At 37.9% G+C, this 18137-nt stretch overlaps 1 protein-coding gene across 1 annotated transcript in view; it reads left to right on the top strand.

Annotated features, from left to right (window-relative positions):
* Positions 1-17172, top strand: part of TBX15 (T-box transcription factor 15) — a 78320-nt gene extending 61148 nt beyond the window's left edge. The window contains exon 8 of the mRNA XM_026675412.2: positions 14405-17172. Coding sequence (XP_026531197.2) covers positions 14405-15198 — 794 coding nt within the window. The 3' untranslated portion in view covers positions 15199-17172. The remainder of the gene's footprint in view (positions 1-14404) is intronic.
* Positions 17173-18137: the final 965 nt, after the last annotated feature.

Here is an 18137-nt window from a genome sequence, read left to right as displayed (position 1 = left end):
ATTAAAAAAAGGCAACTTTCTTCTAAACTTTCCAAGAGCTATTTTAAAGCAAGAATCAACAAGGGAATATGTCGTTTACCTCTCGGGTAGCTTGTTTTCTCCTTGCAATAAGATTGTATAAGAGATCCCAGTGCATTCTGGGGGTGTAAATAAGAGTGTGGAATAGATTTTAACTCCTCATTTCTTTGGGGGTACCCTTGGAGCTGAAACCTGTGGCATTTACACGCTTGATTAGATGCGCCTTGTATTAATATCTGCACTGATAACCTTCTATCCTCCTCTTGGTTATCAAATAACATACTCATAGCAGCTACAGCAACTGCTGATATAGTCAAGTAATATAAGGAAAGGAAAATATTTAATGTATTTTTAGCTGCTTTAAATGTAATTTGGCAGCTGAAAAACCAGGAAGGAAGCCAACACCATGTGACCAGTTAGTTCCCTGCAGGCTACTAGCAACTGTTCTTTTGGCTGCTCAAGCAAAGATGGCATGCACAAAATGTGGTTTCCAGTTCAGAACTTGCTTGCTAAAATCTTGAATTTATTCGCTTATTCTTTACTTTGCAGGCAATTATATTGAAGGCTGAGTAATTGCAAAAGAGGAAATCTAAAGATTCTCCAAATTCTTACAAATTCAGTAGATCCAAAAGTAGAGAGTTGCTAGTGTTAAAAGACCAACGTCTCGCTGCCTGAAGTGCCTGTTGCAGAGCCAAATGCTTGCATGAGCCTGAACTCCTAAACAATATTTCCATTTCTAATCTCCACATTGAGGGAGAAGGAAAAGCCCTTTGTGACGATGCCCTTCATTGCAACTGGATGATCTCTTATTCCCAATCCTTTCTACATTAATGATCAGATTTTGGGCTGAATACTGAATTTAGTAGTATTTCATACAGGCTCTGAATACTAACCTATCTTTCAAATGACTTATAAATAAATGTTGCTTCTAACTGCAAGTACAGATTTGTTAAACTCAAATGGGGCTCAAAAATTGGAAAAAAACTATCACAATTATTTCCTTTCTTCTTCCCCATATAACAAGAAAACTTTCAGGTCTTTTAGGTTATCCAGGTCTATCTTCTGCTCAATGTAAGAATCTAAGTTAAAATACCCCCAAGTGAGATGACTGGGTAGCCTTTGCTTGAATCCTGAGAAGGACAGCCCCCAAACCAGTCTCTTCCTATTGTTAGGAAGTATTTTTTAAATGTTTAGTTGGAATCCATCTTCCTGTAATTCAGTAGTATTGCTACCATGCCTTGCATCACACTGTGACATAAAAAGCGCCACTTTTTAGGTGAAACCTTTTCATTCCTCTTTCCCTCTATCTTCTATCTATCCGTTTGTTGGGGGGGGGGGGGGGGGGGGGGGGGGGGGGGGGGGGGGGTTGGGGGGGGGGGGGGTGGGGGGGGGGGGGGGGGGGGGGGGGGGGGGGGGGGGGGGGGGGGGGGGGGGGGGGGGGGGGGGGGGTTTGTTTTTGGGGGGGGGGGGGGGGGGGGGGGGGGGGGGGGGGGGGGGGGGGGGGGGGGGGGGGGGGGGGGGGGGGGGGGGGGGGGGGGGGGGGGGGGGGGGGGGGGGGGGGGGGGGGGCCCGGGGGGGGGGGGGGGGGGGGGGGGGGGGGGGGGGGGTTTGGGGGGGGGGGGGGGGGGGGGGGGGGGGGGGGGGGGGGGGGGGGGGGGGGGGGGGGGGGGGGGGGGGGGGAGGGGGGGGGGGGGGGGGGGGGGGAGAACCCTCAGGTTTCAGTCTTTTGATCCTCTTCCCACCTATTCTTTGAACCTGGTCTAACTTCTCTGGACCTTTGTTAAAGTCTGGCGCTCAAGGCTGGACAATACTGTCTTTCTAAGTGGCTCCTGACAAAGCAGAAGGAATTGAAACTTCTACCTGATATTTGGAAATTATATGTTTGTTCTTGTAGCGCAGAGGTCTCCAAACTTGGCAACTTTAAGACTTGTGGACTTCAACTCCCAGAATTCTCCAGCCAGCATAGCTGACTAGAGAATTCTGGGAGTTGAAGTCCACAATCTTAAAGTTGCCAAGTTTGGGGGCCCTGTTGTAGCCTAAGATTCCTCAAGTCTTTTTTGCAGCCATATCACACTATTGATCCATATTCAGTTTATTATCAACAACTACAGTATTACGGTATCTTTTTATGTACTATTGTTAAACTAAGGGTTCCCTTGACCTATACTTGTACATCTAGTTTCTACTACCTATGCAAAGAACTTGCCCTTGTCCTCTCTTAAATTTCACTGTTATTTTCAATCCTTTCTTCTGTCACAGGTAGGTTGTTTTTATTTTTTATTTCTATCTTGTAGAGTATTAGCTCTCCACAGAGCTGGTTATCATTTGGTCGATATTTTGCAGATGACCAACTTTTTCTAGGGAATCTAGGGACAGCTTTTTTACCTTTAACACCTTCAGTTTTGTCAAGGGGCTCTGACATTAGAGGCCTTGCCATTTGATAATCCAGATAGTAATTTACACAGATTTTATGCATCACAATTCATATCATATGGTAGAATTCTTATGTAAATCCCTGTTTAAAATTAGACAAACTATCTGTGCCCACATACACAGATATGCTTCTATAAAGGTATTGAGGTTGGTGTATAATAAAATAACAGACAGTATATACAGGAATTACTAAATGAATACAAGAGAATATAGTATGGTAACTGTATAATAACCTCATAAAAGAATAGCAGGACATTTAAAAGCTGTTAATACATAAAAATGGCAGCAATAAAACTTTATTTCACATTATATTGCATCTTTCACATGATATTACAACCTCTTTGGAATGAAAGTATCTTCAATTCCTTGCGAAAGAGATAGAAAAAGGAAGTCACAAAATTGCAATTAGTAGTCTCCCCAAATTACAACACTGACTGTAGAAAAAGTTCTCATCTTCGCTTTTCAAATAGCTGGGAAGGTGTCACAAGCAACAGTTTGACAAATGCAGATGGAAATTACATTACATGTTAGTTAACTTAATATTTGTTTGCTTATGTTCTTGGAAATATTTATATATATATAACTTCCAGCAGGATCCTTAAAACTTCATAGATTGTTAAAACCAAACTAGATAGGGTATAAATATTTCATGACTAACATCCCATTTGTTTATTTCATTGGCACCACATTGATTCAGAAATGCTACCTTAGACAGAGAATAATTCTTTTTCCACATGCTATTTTCTTCAATTAAAAGTACTGCTAAAAGTTACTTTCTTGATGCAAGACATGCCAAGTCCTATACAGGAGTATGTTTTAAATGAGGAACACATGTCTTCTATGGAACTTGGCATATAGAGGACCTGAACATTTAAAAAAAGTTTTTTTATTGAAGATAAACATTTAAAAAAATCTGTGGTGGGTTTTCTTTGACATACATATCAGTCTTTACATTATTATACTAGAGAAAAATAATTAAACAACATAAGCATTTATATGCATATATACGCATATATACATATTTACATTTGATCTTTGTGTCATTTTATATCTTAATCATTGTGCTGTATTTCAATCACATCTTAAATTCTGATTGACATTTTATAGACTTCCTTTCATATCCATCCACACATAAAAATTATTCCATACTTTATAGTATTCTGATATGCCTTGTTCTTTCAATTCTAATGTCATACTATCTAATTCAGCGCATTGAAAAATCTTGTCTATTATTGCTTCGTCATTTGGGATTTCTTTTAACTTCCAAGTTTGGGCAAGCAATAATCTTGCTGTTGTAATAACATGAATAATTAGGTAATTATCTGCTTTACTAAAAATTTCATTTATTATTCCTAATAGGAACATGTCTGATGTAAAGTTAATTTTTATACCCAACATTTCTTCTAGCCATGTCCAGATTTTATGCCAAAACTCTTGTATTTTCTTGCACTAACACCACATATGATAATAGGTACCCCGTTCTTTCAAACATTTCCAGCATGTAGGCGATTGAGAACTATACATTTTTGCTAACCTGGCCAGTGGTAGATGCCACCTATAAAACATCTTAAACAGATTTTCTTTACAAGATGTGGCTAGCATGATCTTTTTATTCCGATCCCAAATTTACTGCCCTTGGTCTAAGTTTATGCTATGTCCGAAATCTCTAGCCCAAGTTAACATCGGTTCTTTAACCTGCTCTTCATACATTTTGTGATCCAATAGATATTTGTAACAGTTTCTTTCTTTATTTTTTCTCTAGTCCTAATAGTATTTTATCTGATATTATATCTTGAGAATTAATTCCCCATTCTTTTTTGTCTCTTTCATATCTAGATTGTATTTGAAGATATGCCCACCATTCCAATGCTATACCTTGTTGTCTGTTCCTGTCTCTGGTTTAATCTGCCTTCATCTGTTAAATACCTTTATATGTGATTGCCTTTTCCTGATTGTAGAGATTCGGGTATGATATTGCTTCTAAAAATGAGAGCCAACATAGGGTTTCCATATAATTTTGCAGTCTTATTTTATTCCAAATTGAAATTAAAGCTTGCTGAATTTTGTGCCTCAGAAAATATTGGTGGGTCATATTTCTACCAGGCCACAAATATGCATGCCAGCCCTGTTGTAAATCTTGCCCTTCTAAAAGTAGGAGTCTTTTATTATCCACATTTATCCAATCCTTAATCCATGTTAAAGCGGCCGCTTCATAATACAGTTCCCATTCCGGAAACCCTAATCCCCCTCTTTCTTTTGCATATTGGAGATGTTTCAATTTAATCCTTGGTCTCTTACCTTGCCACACGAAATTTAACTTCATTTTATTCAAATCTTTAAAGATTTTTTTTCTAATTTAATCAGTATCTTTTGAAATAAAAACAAAAATTTGGGCAGTATGTTCATTTTGATTGCTGAAATTCTACCTATTAGTGATAGTTGAAGGTTATTCCAATTTTCTAGATCTTTTTGTTTCAACAGATTCTCGAGGACCTGAACATTTTTAAGAACATAGAAATAATTCTTTCAAGTCATTGACCAATATACTTGCACTTATGCAGTAGTGACCTACAGCTTCCCAGACATTTCCCAGGGACTGCATTTTGGGAGAAAAGGTAGATGATGGATCTATAAGAAAAAGATTCATTTTGTTTTTTAAAATATATATTTATTTTTTGAAAAAACTAGACACTGCCAGAGGATTTTAATGACATTAAAAGAACTCCAGCAACACGATCTCATTAAGTTGGAAATTTGTAATGCAATGCAAGAAGGTTTTCATATCTAAATGTAATCAGAAACTTATTGCTAAGTAATTGATATTATAAGTCTACTAAAATCATAATTATCCTTTTTTCCACTGAAACTTTCATGAACAATAAGATTTCCTGAAGAAGTAATGCAGTGTCCCAAGATGTTATTGTTTATTTTTATTTATTTGATTTGTCAATCGCTTACAAGATAATAGGTATAAGTATATACAGTTGTGAATACATGAAATGGGTATAGATAAGAAAAATAAAAGAAACAATAGGACAGGGACGGTAGGCACGTTGGTGTGCTTATACATGCCCCCTACAGACCTCTTAGGAAAGGGGTGAGGTCAATAGTAGACAGTCTAAGGTTAAAGTTTTTGGGGTTTGGGGAAGAAACCACAGAGTCAGGTAGAATATTCCAAACATTGACCACTCTGTTGCTGAAGTCGTATTTCCTGCAATCAAGTTTGGTGCGGTTAACCTTGAGTTTGTATCTATTGTGTGCTCTTGTGTTGTTATGGTTGAAGTTAAAGTACTCATTGACAGGTAAGTCATTGCAATGTATGATTTTATATACCATACTTAGATCAGACCGAAGACGGCGTAATTCAAGGTTTTCTAGGTCTAGAATTTCAAGTCTGGTGGCATAAGGTATTCTACAACGAGTAGAGGAGTAGAGAACTCTTCTTGTGAAATATTTCTGGACTTTCTCAACTGTGCTAATATCAGATACGTAATGTGGGTTCCAGACAGATGAGCTGTATTCGAGTATTGGTCTTGCAAATGTTTCGTATGTTTTAGTTAGTAGTGTGATATTACCAGAGAAAAAGCTACGTAGGATTAGGTTCACAACTCTTAATACCTTTTTGACTATGTAGTTACAGTGGGCTCTAGCACTTAGATCATTAGAGATGAGTATTCCAAGGTTCTTGGATCATCAACAAGGTCTTGACTATTCAGCTTGTACTTTATTTTCTGATTTTTTTTTTTTTTGCCAATATGTAAGACAGAGCCTTTATTTGTTGAGATTTGAAGTTGCCTTTTTTTTTTACCATTCTGATACATAGTCAAGATCTTTTTGAAGGGTAGCAGTATTGTCTATGGTATTGAACAGCTTTACATCATCAGCGAAGAGAACACAGTTGCTCTTAATATGATCACAAAGGTCATTTATGTAGAGTATGAAGAGAGTTGGCCCTAGAACACTGCCTTGGGGGACACCGCTATTGACAAGTACAGAATTTGATAGGACACTCCCAATTTTGACCATTTGTTGTCTGTTTGACAGGAATGCTTCTATCCAGTTATGCAGTTGTCCAGAGATACCATAAGATTTTAGTTTTAAGAGTAGTTTGTCATGTACTACTGAATCAAAGGCTTTACAGAAGTCTATGTAGATTGCGTCTATTGTTTTGCCCTGATCGAGTTGTGTAGTCCATATGTTTTTGCAGTGTAAGAGTTGCAGATTATAGGATAGTTTTTTTTCTGAAACCAAATTGTTTATCAGAGAGTAGGTTGTTGTATCTAAGTGGAGGATAATGGATTGGTTAATAATTGATTCCATGACTTTACAGGTGACACAGCATAAGGAGATTGGTCTGTAATTTTCAACTAGGCTGGGGTCTCCCTTTTTGAAGATGGGGATGACCGTGGCTTGTGACCATAGGTTAGGCAAGGAGCTGGTCCTGAAAGATTTTTCAAAGATTATGCTTAGAGATTATGCTTAAAGATTATGGCAGTGGATAGTTTTTTTAAGGAGGCACATATTCCGTCTGGTCCAATAGATAGAGATGGTTTTAGATTGTGTAGTGCTTTTTCAACATTGTCTTCTGTAAAATTGATATGTATTAGATCATTGTAGTTGTCTGTGGTTTGACTAGGAAATACTGGGCATGATCCATTGCTGTTTACAAATACTGATCCAAAGAATGTGTTAAAGAGGTAGGCTTTAATGGTGTTGTCATTGCAGTCTTTACCATTAGGTCCTATCAGGGGTGGGATGGACCTTGAGTCTTTTAGCTTGTTGTTTACAAAATTGTAAAAAGTGCAGGTGGAATTGGTGCATAGAAGGTTTTCCTCTTGTTTAATGTGATAATTGGTGCATTCAGTCTTTATATGGTGGCATAAATTTTTGTATCGGCTTTTGAAGTTGGCAACATGACCAGATTTGTTTTTCCGCCAGAGTGATCTCTTTTTGGATGGAAGTTTCCTTATTGTTATGGGTAATCTGTTTTTTATTTTTGTTTTGGGAGTTGTTATTGGTACATATGACTCTTTTGACTTCAACTAAAAATACGTTGTAATGGTCTTCAACAGTATTGCATCCAGTGAATAGAGATTGCCAATCAAGGGATGAGAGATCATTTTCTATAAGATCATAGTTGCCTTTTTTGAAGTTATAATTGGGGATTATGTCATTGTGATGATTTTTGTATGGGCGTATGTTGAGACAAAAGTCAATCATATTGTGGTCACTGTTGGAAAAGGGTTCTTTAGTTGTATTCTGTAAATTAAATTCAAACTATTGCAGAAGATGAGATCGAGGCAGTTGTTAAGTCTAGTATTGTTGGTTACTAGTTGTTCCAGTCCCAGATTTGTAGCAGCATTATAGAAGGTTGCATGTACGGGTTCAGTTGTACATTCGTTTACAGTCCAGTTAATATGAGGTAGATTGAAGTCACCAAGAAAGATAAAAGTGTGTGAGCAGGATGTTGCCCATGTTAGTAGTGAATTTAGCTTGTTTACATGTTCAATGTCATAATCAGGGGTTCTGTAACATAGTAAGAATCGAAATGTGATATTTATAGTTCACAGATGATGGTCTCAGGAAGAGCAAGCTCCTGGGTAACTTGGATGTTTTTTAGATGTAAGGACTTTTTATAGAAGATACCAACACCACCTCCTCTACGAATTTCACGATCTGATTGGTAAACATGATAGTCTCTTACTGTGGTAATGGAGTCAGGGAGAGATGTGTTGAGCCATGTTTCACAGACAAATATGATGTCGAATTTAGCCATATTTAGTAAGAGGAGAAATTCAGGTATTTTATTCAAATAAAAGTAGCTTGCATTTAAGGCCAGCTGTAGTTGGAATTGAGGTAGTTAGGGGCGTGCGTGTCTAGTCTTGGGTGATGGTGGATTGGTTGAAGTAGGGTTGTGGTGGAAGGTTAAAGCTGAGTTGTGGGTTGTGTGACTTACTTTTGATACAGTCAGCACGGTAGTCAATGTACAGGTCCTTCTCTCCATTGTCTAGACGTTTTTTGAGTTCTGTGTGGCGTAGACGGGAGCGGGCACGTTGCTATATGGTTAGGTCAGGGCAAGAATGGCGGTTCTTATGGTTGGTGTTGCTTTTGGCAAGTGAATTTATAGTATAAATGAATTTACGTTTGCTTGATTCATTTTTACAAATGACCTGCAGAAGCGTGGGGCCACAGAGCTGTCCCTGTTTTTGAGCACTCGGCCAATGCGGGAAATGTCAAGTATTTCATTGGAGAGATGGTTGATGCTTGATAATCACTGATGATGTTGCGGGCAGTTGTGATGTCATCATTGTCATTGATGTTCTCTAGACCAGATAAGATGGCGTTTGGATGTTTCCGTTCGTGCTCAACAGCTTCTCTGATGAGGATTGGGATATCATTATTTGTCTGATTTATGTTTTTGTGTGGATTGGGTTGTGGATTGGGTTGTGGTTGTTGGGTAGAGATGTGGTTTGTAGCTATTGGATGTTCAGGATTTTGCATTGTGTCTTTTTTTTTCAAGGTTGGATAATCTTTCTTTTAAAGTGTCCAGGGATGCTACTATGGTGTCAAGGGATGTTATTCATGTTTCTATGGTATCAACTCTTTCAAACAGATCCAGTTTGGGTCTGCATGATTTGCAGAGATATGGAAACTGCAGATGTTTATGCATTACTCCTCAACAGAACTGATTGGCACTCAGTTATGATTTTTTTCTTCCCTTTCCAGTGGGAAACTGTTATAGTAGTCCTTGATTTATGACCACAATTGAGACCAGAATTTTTGTTGCTCAGCAAGTGAATTAAGTGAATTGCAACCAATTTTAATACCTTTATAAGCCATAGTTGTTAAGTGAACAACTACTGCAGTTGCGTAGTGAATCACATGATCTGGCTTCCCTCCATTTGCTTTATTTACCAGAAGCCCACTTGAAAGATAGCCCACTTGGAGGCTATCATTTGACTGCAAGACACTGCAACCATCGTAAATAATTGCCAAATACTAGAATTTTGATCACATGATCATGGAGACACTACAGTGGTCATAAATGTGAGGAGGACCAATTGTAAGTCACTTATTTCAGTGCTGTTGTAACTTTGAACAGCTACTAAATGAATGGTTGGAAATTGTGGACTACCTGTATCTTTTTAGCTTAGAAAAAAATGTTTTACAAGAAGACAAACAAGAGGTTCTAAACTTATCAATATTTTTCAAGCACCTTCTTTCAGAATTGAAATAAAAAAGCTATAGTTCCAGAATACCAGGCATTAAAAGAAAAAACTCTTCAAAAATCATATTATCACCCCCAAACTTGGTTTTACATTGGGACAAAACAGACATACAATTAATTTCTCACAGATGGCAATTAAATTTTATGGGGTTCAGTTAGGTTAGAGAGAGCCAAAAATTGATTAAACAATTTAGACTGACTTTTAAAAATCATGTTGAATCTGATCTAGATTCTCATTGTTAAAAATATTTGGTTTTGTTTTATTCTGTTTAATGAAGAGAATTTATAAACAAAAATAAAATCAGAGTTCCAGTAATTATATATTCATTTTCCCACAACAGATTTTCTTGATTTCTGTATGGAATTCTCTTTCCCACACAATACAAATAGGAAATGTTCAGATTAGTTCTACAAGCTTTGTCAATATGTACAATTAACTAACAAATGTTCTGTATGCAGCTTTTTTTTCAATGTTAAGCTGAAGCATAAAAAGTAGATAAGTTAATTCTTAGTTTACTAATTCTTAAGATTTTGCCATCCCCACAAAGTAATTCTATGACCATATGGACATGAAGTGCAAAAATAGATCCAGGTGTTCTAAGGTGGGTTGTGAGTAGTTTTACATTAAAAACATAAAAGAAGCCTCAACTAAGAAAACTGTATTCAGTGAAAAGAAAGACTGAAAGTAGTCAAAAACACATTCATTTTGTATTACAAGTAGTAGGTGGAACAGCTTCAACTTTTGTGTATTCCATCTGAAGCATGAAATGCAATGTTAGAAAGTTGTGAAAGAAAATAAAAAAAAAAAGAAACTGCTTTATAATATTACAAATAATAAATTATACAGAAAAAGAAATTAAACATTGATTCAAGAGTAAGAAAATGGGGCTTGTGCCTTACTGAAATTGAAGCAATTTATGGGGATTTTTTCCAACTGCATAGACAAAAAGACAAAATAACAAGCACTAATAAAGACTGGATAAATAACTGGACTGGAAATTTCCAAAGGCTGATGGACTGACATCAGCTGTAAGTCATATTACAAATGACAGGTCTGCCTTTGAATAATTTACACTAATAATTTATCTGAGAGAAAAAAATATCTTGCTAATGGAAAGTGTATTAAAACTGAAGAAATTGGACAAAATCTTTTGAAATACAGTAATGAAAATGAAGCACTAGAAATATATTGGTAAATCATATCCGGCACATTTCAGATTTAGAAGAACCTTTAAATATATATATTTAACTGAAAAAGAGCATGGCTAAGTTTAAAAATGATGGCTAATGATGGATTCTGAATGGATCAAATCTCTAAAAGATATACAGATGAATATAGGTCTATTGTATATACAGTATACTGTATACTGTACTGTATACAGAGACACTGCAGTAAGAAAAGCAGAGACCTATGCTAGTAAGCAGCATGATTAACACATTCATATTTAGTGCTGCTATTTAAACTCAAATACTCAGAGGATACACAGATAGTCCTTCACTTACAACTATTCATTTAGTGACCATTTGAAGTTACAAAGGCACTGAAAAAAGTGTCGTTTTTTCTCAGTTACATTCCCATGGTCACGTGATCAAAATTCAGATACTTGGCAAATGCCATGTATATATGATGTTGCAGTGTCCTTGGGGATCATGTGATCACTTTTTTTGCAACCTTCTGACAAGCAAAACCAACGGGGAAGCCAGGTTCGCTTTAACAACCGTGTTCTTTACTTAACAACCGCAGTGATTCATTTCACACCTGTGGCAAGAAATGTTGTAAAATGGGGCAAAATTCAGTAACTGTCTTGCTTAGCACTGGAAATTTTGGGCTCAGTTGTGGTCATAAGTCAAGAACTACCTGTATTGGAATGCAAAACAAAGGACTATAACATGACTATTTGCTTTTAAATGAATATTGCTTCAAAGTGGTATTTCATTGTTGAAAATATATCAGATTAAAGAACCCTGTGGTTATTTTTATGCTTCATTGGTTTTATTGTAATTTCTTCAATTATTGTGAGTTGTTTAGAACAGACTTGGGCATTTTACAGCCCTGGGGCCACATCTGACAGTTGTCCCTGTCCAGCGCCCGTGAGACCAATCAGAACTTAGAAGTCAAACAGAAATGTTTGCCATGCATGCAATACAACTGTGCTGCTTTTATTTGAAAGGCAATGGATATATTTTTTAATTTACATATGCGAGTGCGGGTGTGCCTATGCACTTTCACAATAAACAAAATAATAGAATTTACTAGTTTTTATAAAGCAATAAATTTTATATTGAGCAGAATTAAGTTCAGCCTCTTGTTTTGGCCTTCCACAACCGTCCCCATTTCTCATGTTGACCTCTTGGGAAAATTAATTGCCCATTCCTGGTCCAGAGTCATTGAGAGTCAGATGGCGTACAAATATAATAAATGTTTCCTGTTATTAAATAGCAGCCTGTTTCCAAATGCCTCCTGCTGCTGCCTTAGACACTCCTATTAAATATGTTAAATAGGTACTGTTGCATGCCGCTTTCCCTGATGTCCTCAGTGATTGCATAGATGTTTTTGGCACTTCATATGTGGTTTTCTGGTGGGACTCCAATGATCAGGGCTGGATGACTTTTCCAATAATTGAATCAACTTTCAGCAGAGAGACATTGTCCAGGTTGCAGAAGATGATGACATAAGTGAAATCAATCAACATGGTCTGGTATTCTTATTTTCTGAACATGTAAGGCACTAGCTACTGACTTCTGCTTCCTTTTATCACATTATATTGATACTGTAGTCTATGCAACAAAAATTGATGACAAAGAAAGTTTTCCCATAAAAATAAACATATCCAAAATTTAGTGCAAGAGGTATAAGGATTCCCAGGACACAGAAAGCAGAATATTGGGTAGCAGGAAAGACAGATATTTTTTATACCATTGAATAAGAAAAATAGATAAAAGTTCATATCCATACATTTAAGCTGAGTTCTTGAAGATACATTGACTATTCATGCCTGGTATTCTCAAAAAAAGAAAATAGAAGTGGTATTATTTTCTATGAGCTGCATTATAAACTACTTTTATAATATTTGTAACCAGTGGGACATAAAACAAAATGATTCACTGGGAATTAAGCCTCTGAGAAGATCCTACTATTTAGAAACCCAGCTGACTTTGAACAGACACTTAAGTCTCACAACTGGAAGCAGGATTTCATGGGAGGAGAAGAACCTGGACTTGGGTTTTTTTTTGGTACCATCAGTGAAAATGGGAGGAAATGACATTTTTGAGGGGAGGTGGATGTGTGAAGAACAAAATAGCAACATTTGCAGAGGGCCATTCAAAGAATCTATCAGGTGGATGGATATAGTATGATTTGCCATATGCTTAAACTCCCCACCCTAGTGATACTTCCCTTATGGACAGAGATCCAGAGATAGCAGTGTGGTGACCTAGTGGTGAAGATGCTTGCCTCCCATCCAGAAGTTGAGAGTTCAATTCTGGGTGGCAGCAGGTGTTTCTCTCCTAGGGCACAAAGACAAAATATCTGCTGTGAACTCTGTGTGGCATCAGGAGAGGCATCTAGGCAGTAAATGCTGATTGATCCAGTTGCCCTGATGTTATCCTAAATTAAGGGATTACGGAAAAGAGTCGTAAAAAGGGAGGTGTTTTTAAAGCCTTCAAGGGAGGTACTAATACCACTTTATAAATCCCACACCTAGAGTACTGCATCCAGTTCTGTTCACCACATTACAAAAAAGATGTTGAGACTCTAGAAAAAATGCAGAGAAGAACAACCAGGATGATTAGGGGACTGGAGACTAAGGCATATGAGGAACGGTGACAGGAACTGGGCATGGCGAGTCTAGTGAAGAGAAGGACCAGGGGAGACATGATAGCAGTGTTCCAATATTTGAGGGGCTGCCACAGAGAGGAAGGGGTCAAGCTATTTTCTAAAGCTCCTGTAGGCCAGACAAGAAATAATGGATGGAAACTGAACAAGGAGAGATTTAACCTGGAAATAAGGAGAAGTGAGAACAATCAACCAATGGAACAGCTTGCCCTCGGAAGTTGTGGGAGTGCCATCAGTTGAGACTTTCAAGAAGAGATTGGACTGCCATTTGTCAGAAATGGTGTCGGGTCTCCCACTTGGGCGGGGGGGTTGGACTAGATGATCTACAAGGTCCCTTCCAACTCTGTTTATCTGTTAAATTTGAAAATATGCTGTGAGAAATTTTTGAAAAAGGAGGATATGGAAAAGTTACTTATCCAATTCAATAAATGTTTGCAAAGGGAGGCTAGATGAGAAAATGCCGCTTTACTGAAATGCAGTTTACTATCTCCCTCTTCTATAGGTCGTTTTCACTATCCCTGCTTGCTTCTGTTCTTTTTCTGGATATGTAAAACTAAGTTCAAACAAAGCCTTGGGATGTGGTTGGACATTATTTCATTTTCTCAGAAAGCCTATGGAGCTCATTTGGGGCTCAGAGGCATTTTGGTGGGGGGAATGTAGCAGAGCTTTTTATTTGCTTTGCAGTACGTTGGCAAAGTTTCTGGCTACCTTAGCACTTTTGGAATGAATTTGAAATTAGGACAAAAGATCACATCTTTCATATTTTCTGTTGGGATAAAGTAAGAGAGCAAATTATTAGAGGAAAAGATAGAAATCGAAATAAGTGTTGTTCATGTTATATAATTTAAGTCCATTTTAAGTTGTTGCTTTCTTTTCTGTTGTCTTCCTAGGGGGCAGCACAGGCACTTCCCCAACAACCTCCAGCACAGGGACCCCCTCACCCTCGGCATCTTCCCACCTCCTGTCCCCATCCTGTTCTCCTCCAGCCTTTCATTTAACCCCCAACACTTTCAATGTTGGCTGCCGAGAGAGCCAGTTTTGTAACCTGAATCTCTCCGAGTATCCACCGTGTGCAAGAAGCAACATGGCTGCCCTGCAGAGCTACCCAGGATTGAGTGAGAGTGGATACAGCCGGCTCCAGAGCGGGTCTTCTGCTGCTGCTCAGCCATCGGAAAACTTCATACCTCAGCGGACTCCAACTCTGATCTCAGGGATGCCTGCTCCTTCTTCCCTGCCCACTAATGGCAAAATGGAAGCTTATGGCGGCCAGCTGGGATCATTCCCAACATCTCAGTTCCAGTATGTCATGCAAGCTGGCAACCCCACCTCCACTTCTTCTTCTTCTTCTTCTTCCCATATGTTTAGCGGTGGCCACATGCAACAGAGCTCCTACAATGCCTTTTCCCTTCACAACCCTTATAATTTGTATGGATACAATTTCTCAGCTTCTCCGAGGTTGGCAGGAAGCCCTGAAAAACTGGCCACCACACAAAGCACTTTACTTTGTTCTGCTCCTTCCAGCGGTGCCTTTGGAGAGAGGCAGTATCTTTCAACAGGGATGGATCACAGCATGCACATGATCAGCGCCCCCAACAGTAGCCAGCCCACAGCCAGCACTTGTGAGAATAGGCAGTATGGTGCTGTCACAGGATCATCTTCACAAATGTCTATGCACATGGTTTAAAGGGTGCTCGGAGCCATCGCCTTGGCCAAATTGTGAACAAACATCTCATTTTATCTTCTGGTGGGTTCATCCCGGTTGCTTTTCAGATTTAAACGGGACTTGCATTTGAATGCTCAATGGAATCTAAGCCAATTATAGCTATATTTCAAAGAACTGAATCGTGCAGACTGGAGTCAAAAGCCATATGGAACTAAATAGCTTCCATTTTCAATGGATGCATTTTAAAAAGAGAAAACTGTTTACAAATAATAGGGGCCGTGCTTTACAGTATATGCAATAATTCTAAGTTGGGTGTGAACTGTTCCTAACAGAAACCCAGTGTTTCTGCCTTTTTTTTTTGAAGCTTCCCAGATGTGTGCACCAACCCCTGAAGATTCAAGCTGTCCTATAAAACTGCACTATCGGAAATAGACAATTGCCAAAATGCCTTCTTGTTATCTACATTTATTAGTTCAAGTTCATAGCCATCTCTCACTCAGCTTGGTGAACATTTTATTTGACTGGAATGTCTCTTCTTGAGAGAATTTTGCCTTTTCTATTTTGAGAGTATGTGACTCTTGCAAGAGAACAGTATCTTTTTCTCTTTACAAAATTTTGCCTGAAGAGAAGGAGAGGAAATGCCCATTAACCCTAAAATATTTTCTTGATGTATGCAGGCAGGGAATTGTTTTTATAGCAGGCTTATCTGGAAACAGGCATGACTGCTGCCCACGACATCTCATTTAGAAAAGGAATAAGGGGAAGTTGTGCTCAACTGAACATTCAGGGGCTTATATAAAATTGAAAAAAAAAATGGCAAGCCATGTGCAAAAAGTTTATCTTCCCCAGGAGGTAGTTATAAAGGAAGAATTTATCTTAATCAGAGGTTTTGTTGAATGGACAAGCAGAAGCCTCATTGCAAAGAAGGCCTGTTCTGTCTGCTGAATTGGCCAAGAAATAAGTGCCTTTCTCAAATATTTTTCTCTTCTAATATTATTTTTTTTCTTAATCTGTTGGAAAGTAAGTAAGCAAATGATGCTCAATAGAAAAAGAGTAAAGTGATCTTTTAAGTTAAAGTGTGAAAATAAAATTGCCAAATAACGTGAACTGCAGTAGAGAGGTTGTTTTGATGTGTTGTAGATAAATGTATTTAATATGTTTCTAGAATTTGTGGGAGGGAGGGGAGTACAATATTATGAATATTAAAGAGGGTGATAAAAGTGTATGTAAAATATATATTAAGAAAGAAAGTGTATAAAGATTTGCCTTATGCAGAGAACTCTGTTTCTAGGTGCCAAGCACAGATCTTATACAAAATAAACGTTTGCCCTTTTTGTGCTTTGTCTGTCAGGAAATGAAATTGATATACTATAAAACCAAGTGAGATGAACCCAGTTTTTTCCAGGCCTGCAAATTAACTGATAGTTGAAAGCTACCACTGGTATATGCTTTTAGGTAGGCTAGCTGGTTTCTAACTAAATTTTAGAGCACAGTATTTATCCTATACATTTATACCAGTGTTTCTCAACCTTGGCAACTTTGAAATGTGTGGACTTCAACTTCTAGAATTTCCAAGTAGCATGCTGCTTGGGGAATTTTGGGAATTGAAGTCTATACATTTCAAAGTTGCCAAGGTTGAGAAACACCAATCTATGTATTCATTGTACTGGTACTTCCTTTTTTTTTTTAAAGTAGCCTTAATATAATTATGGAACTGGGCCCCAGATAGATCCTGTCTATTTTCCATGCTTGTTTCCTCACATTAAAATATGTGATACTTCGGGTTATTTTAAAACTTTGCCTTTTAATGTAAGCCATTCCTAAATGAAAAAAAAGTCAGCAAAATCTCCATTGTATATTTTTACCCACCAAAATTCAGACAGAACCACATAAAAAGCAATATAGACAGAGAAGAACCCCATCCTCAAAGCCAGCAAGAGTAGCCCACTCTGTACTAGTGGTCTCTATGGTAGACGAATAAATATTATGAAAGAATGTCCAGATGTAGTTTTTGGTCTGATCTATCTTGGCACTAACAGTTGAATGACTTGTTTTAAGGAAGGCCACCAAGTAGTGGAAGTTTGCCTGATTTCCATGCATAGGTTTCCAAGACCAATCTGTTTAAAAAAAAAAAGAGAGGAAGAACTGGAAAGAAGCTGAGGATCTTGGCAATAACAATAATAAAGTAATAATAAGGCTGATTCCCCCCCCCCCCCCAGAAGTTCTTTAAGTGAGATGGGATATAGAATCTTTGATATTTTTTGAACAGGGCAGCAACAAAAACTAGAAATAGAAGAAATTTACGAAGAAAAAAAGTTTGTGACTTCTTTTTCTGTCAAATTTTAGTAACTTTGCAAGCAATGAAAGCACTTTGGTCCCTGCTTGTTATGGTTTCTTGTTCAGATTCAGATTTACGTACGGCTTTTTCACAGCAGCCAATGAAATGAAAGCTACAGGAACATTATGCCATTTTACAGGGTGGCCATAAGCTACATTTACTCTGTTACATTCCCACACCTTTCCAACATGCAAAATAGGAAATATTCATACAGTATTTGACCGAAGTAGAATTGTTAAACTATTGTAAACATTCAAAAAACAGCTAGGTTAACATCCTGAATTAGTTCAATGACATCTCTGTGTAGGCCATCCAAAGAATAGAATCCAAGAATCAGAATAACCACACACTTGAGGTAGTATAGCCATGGGGGGCAATCGTTATTGGTTTCTGAAACAAAAGTGTGTTTCAGATAGTATGATTTTACAGCTACATCTGTTGACCGCAGTGTCTGTTTTGATCTCAGCTTTCAATCGTCCAAAAAATGCAGCCTTGATGTAAGCTTAATTCAAGAGAAAACCCCTTAGCAGCAACATTTTTTACTTTGGTAGGTATATAGCTTCCTAATTGCTTTGGATATTTCAAAATTAGGATGTTCCAGTTCCTGCAAAGTGTGCTTGGG

Source organism: Notechis scutatus, chromosome 2 (assembly GCF_049901735.1).
Source record: "Notechis scutatus isolate UNSWTSFEM ecotype Mainland chromosome 2, rNotScu1.2, whole genome shotgun sequence".
Lineage (NCBI taxonomy): Eukaryota > Metazoa > Chordata > Lepidosauria > Squamata > Elapidae > Notechis > Notechis scutatus.
Note: the sequence above shows the minus strand (reverse complement) of the source record. Positions and strands in the feature narration are given on the sequence as shown.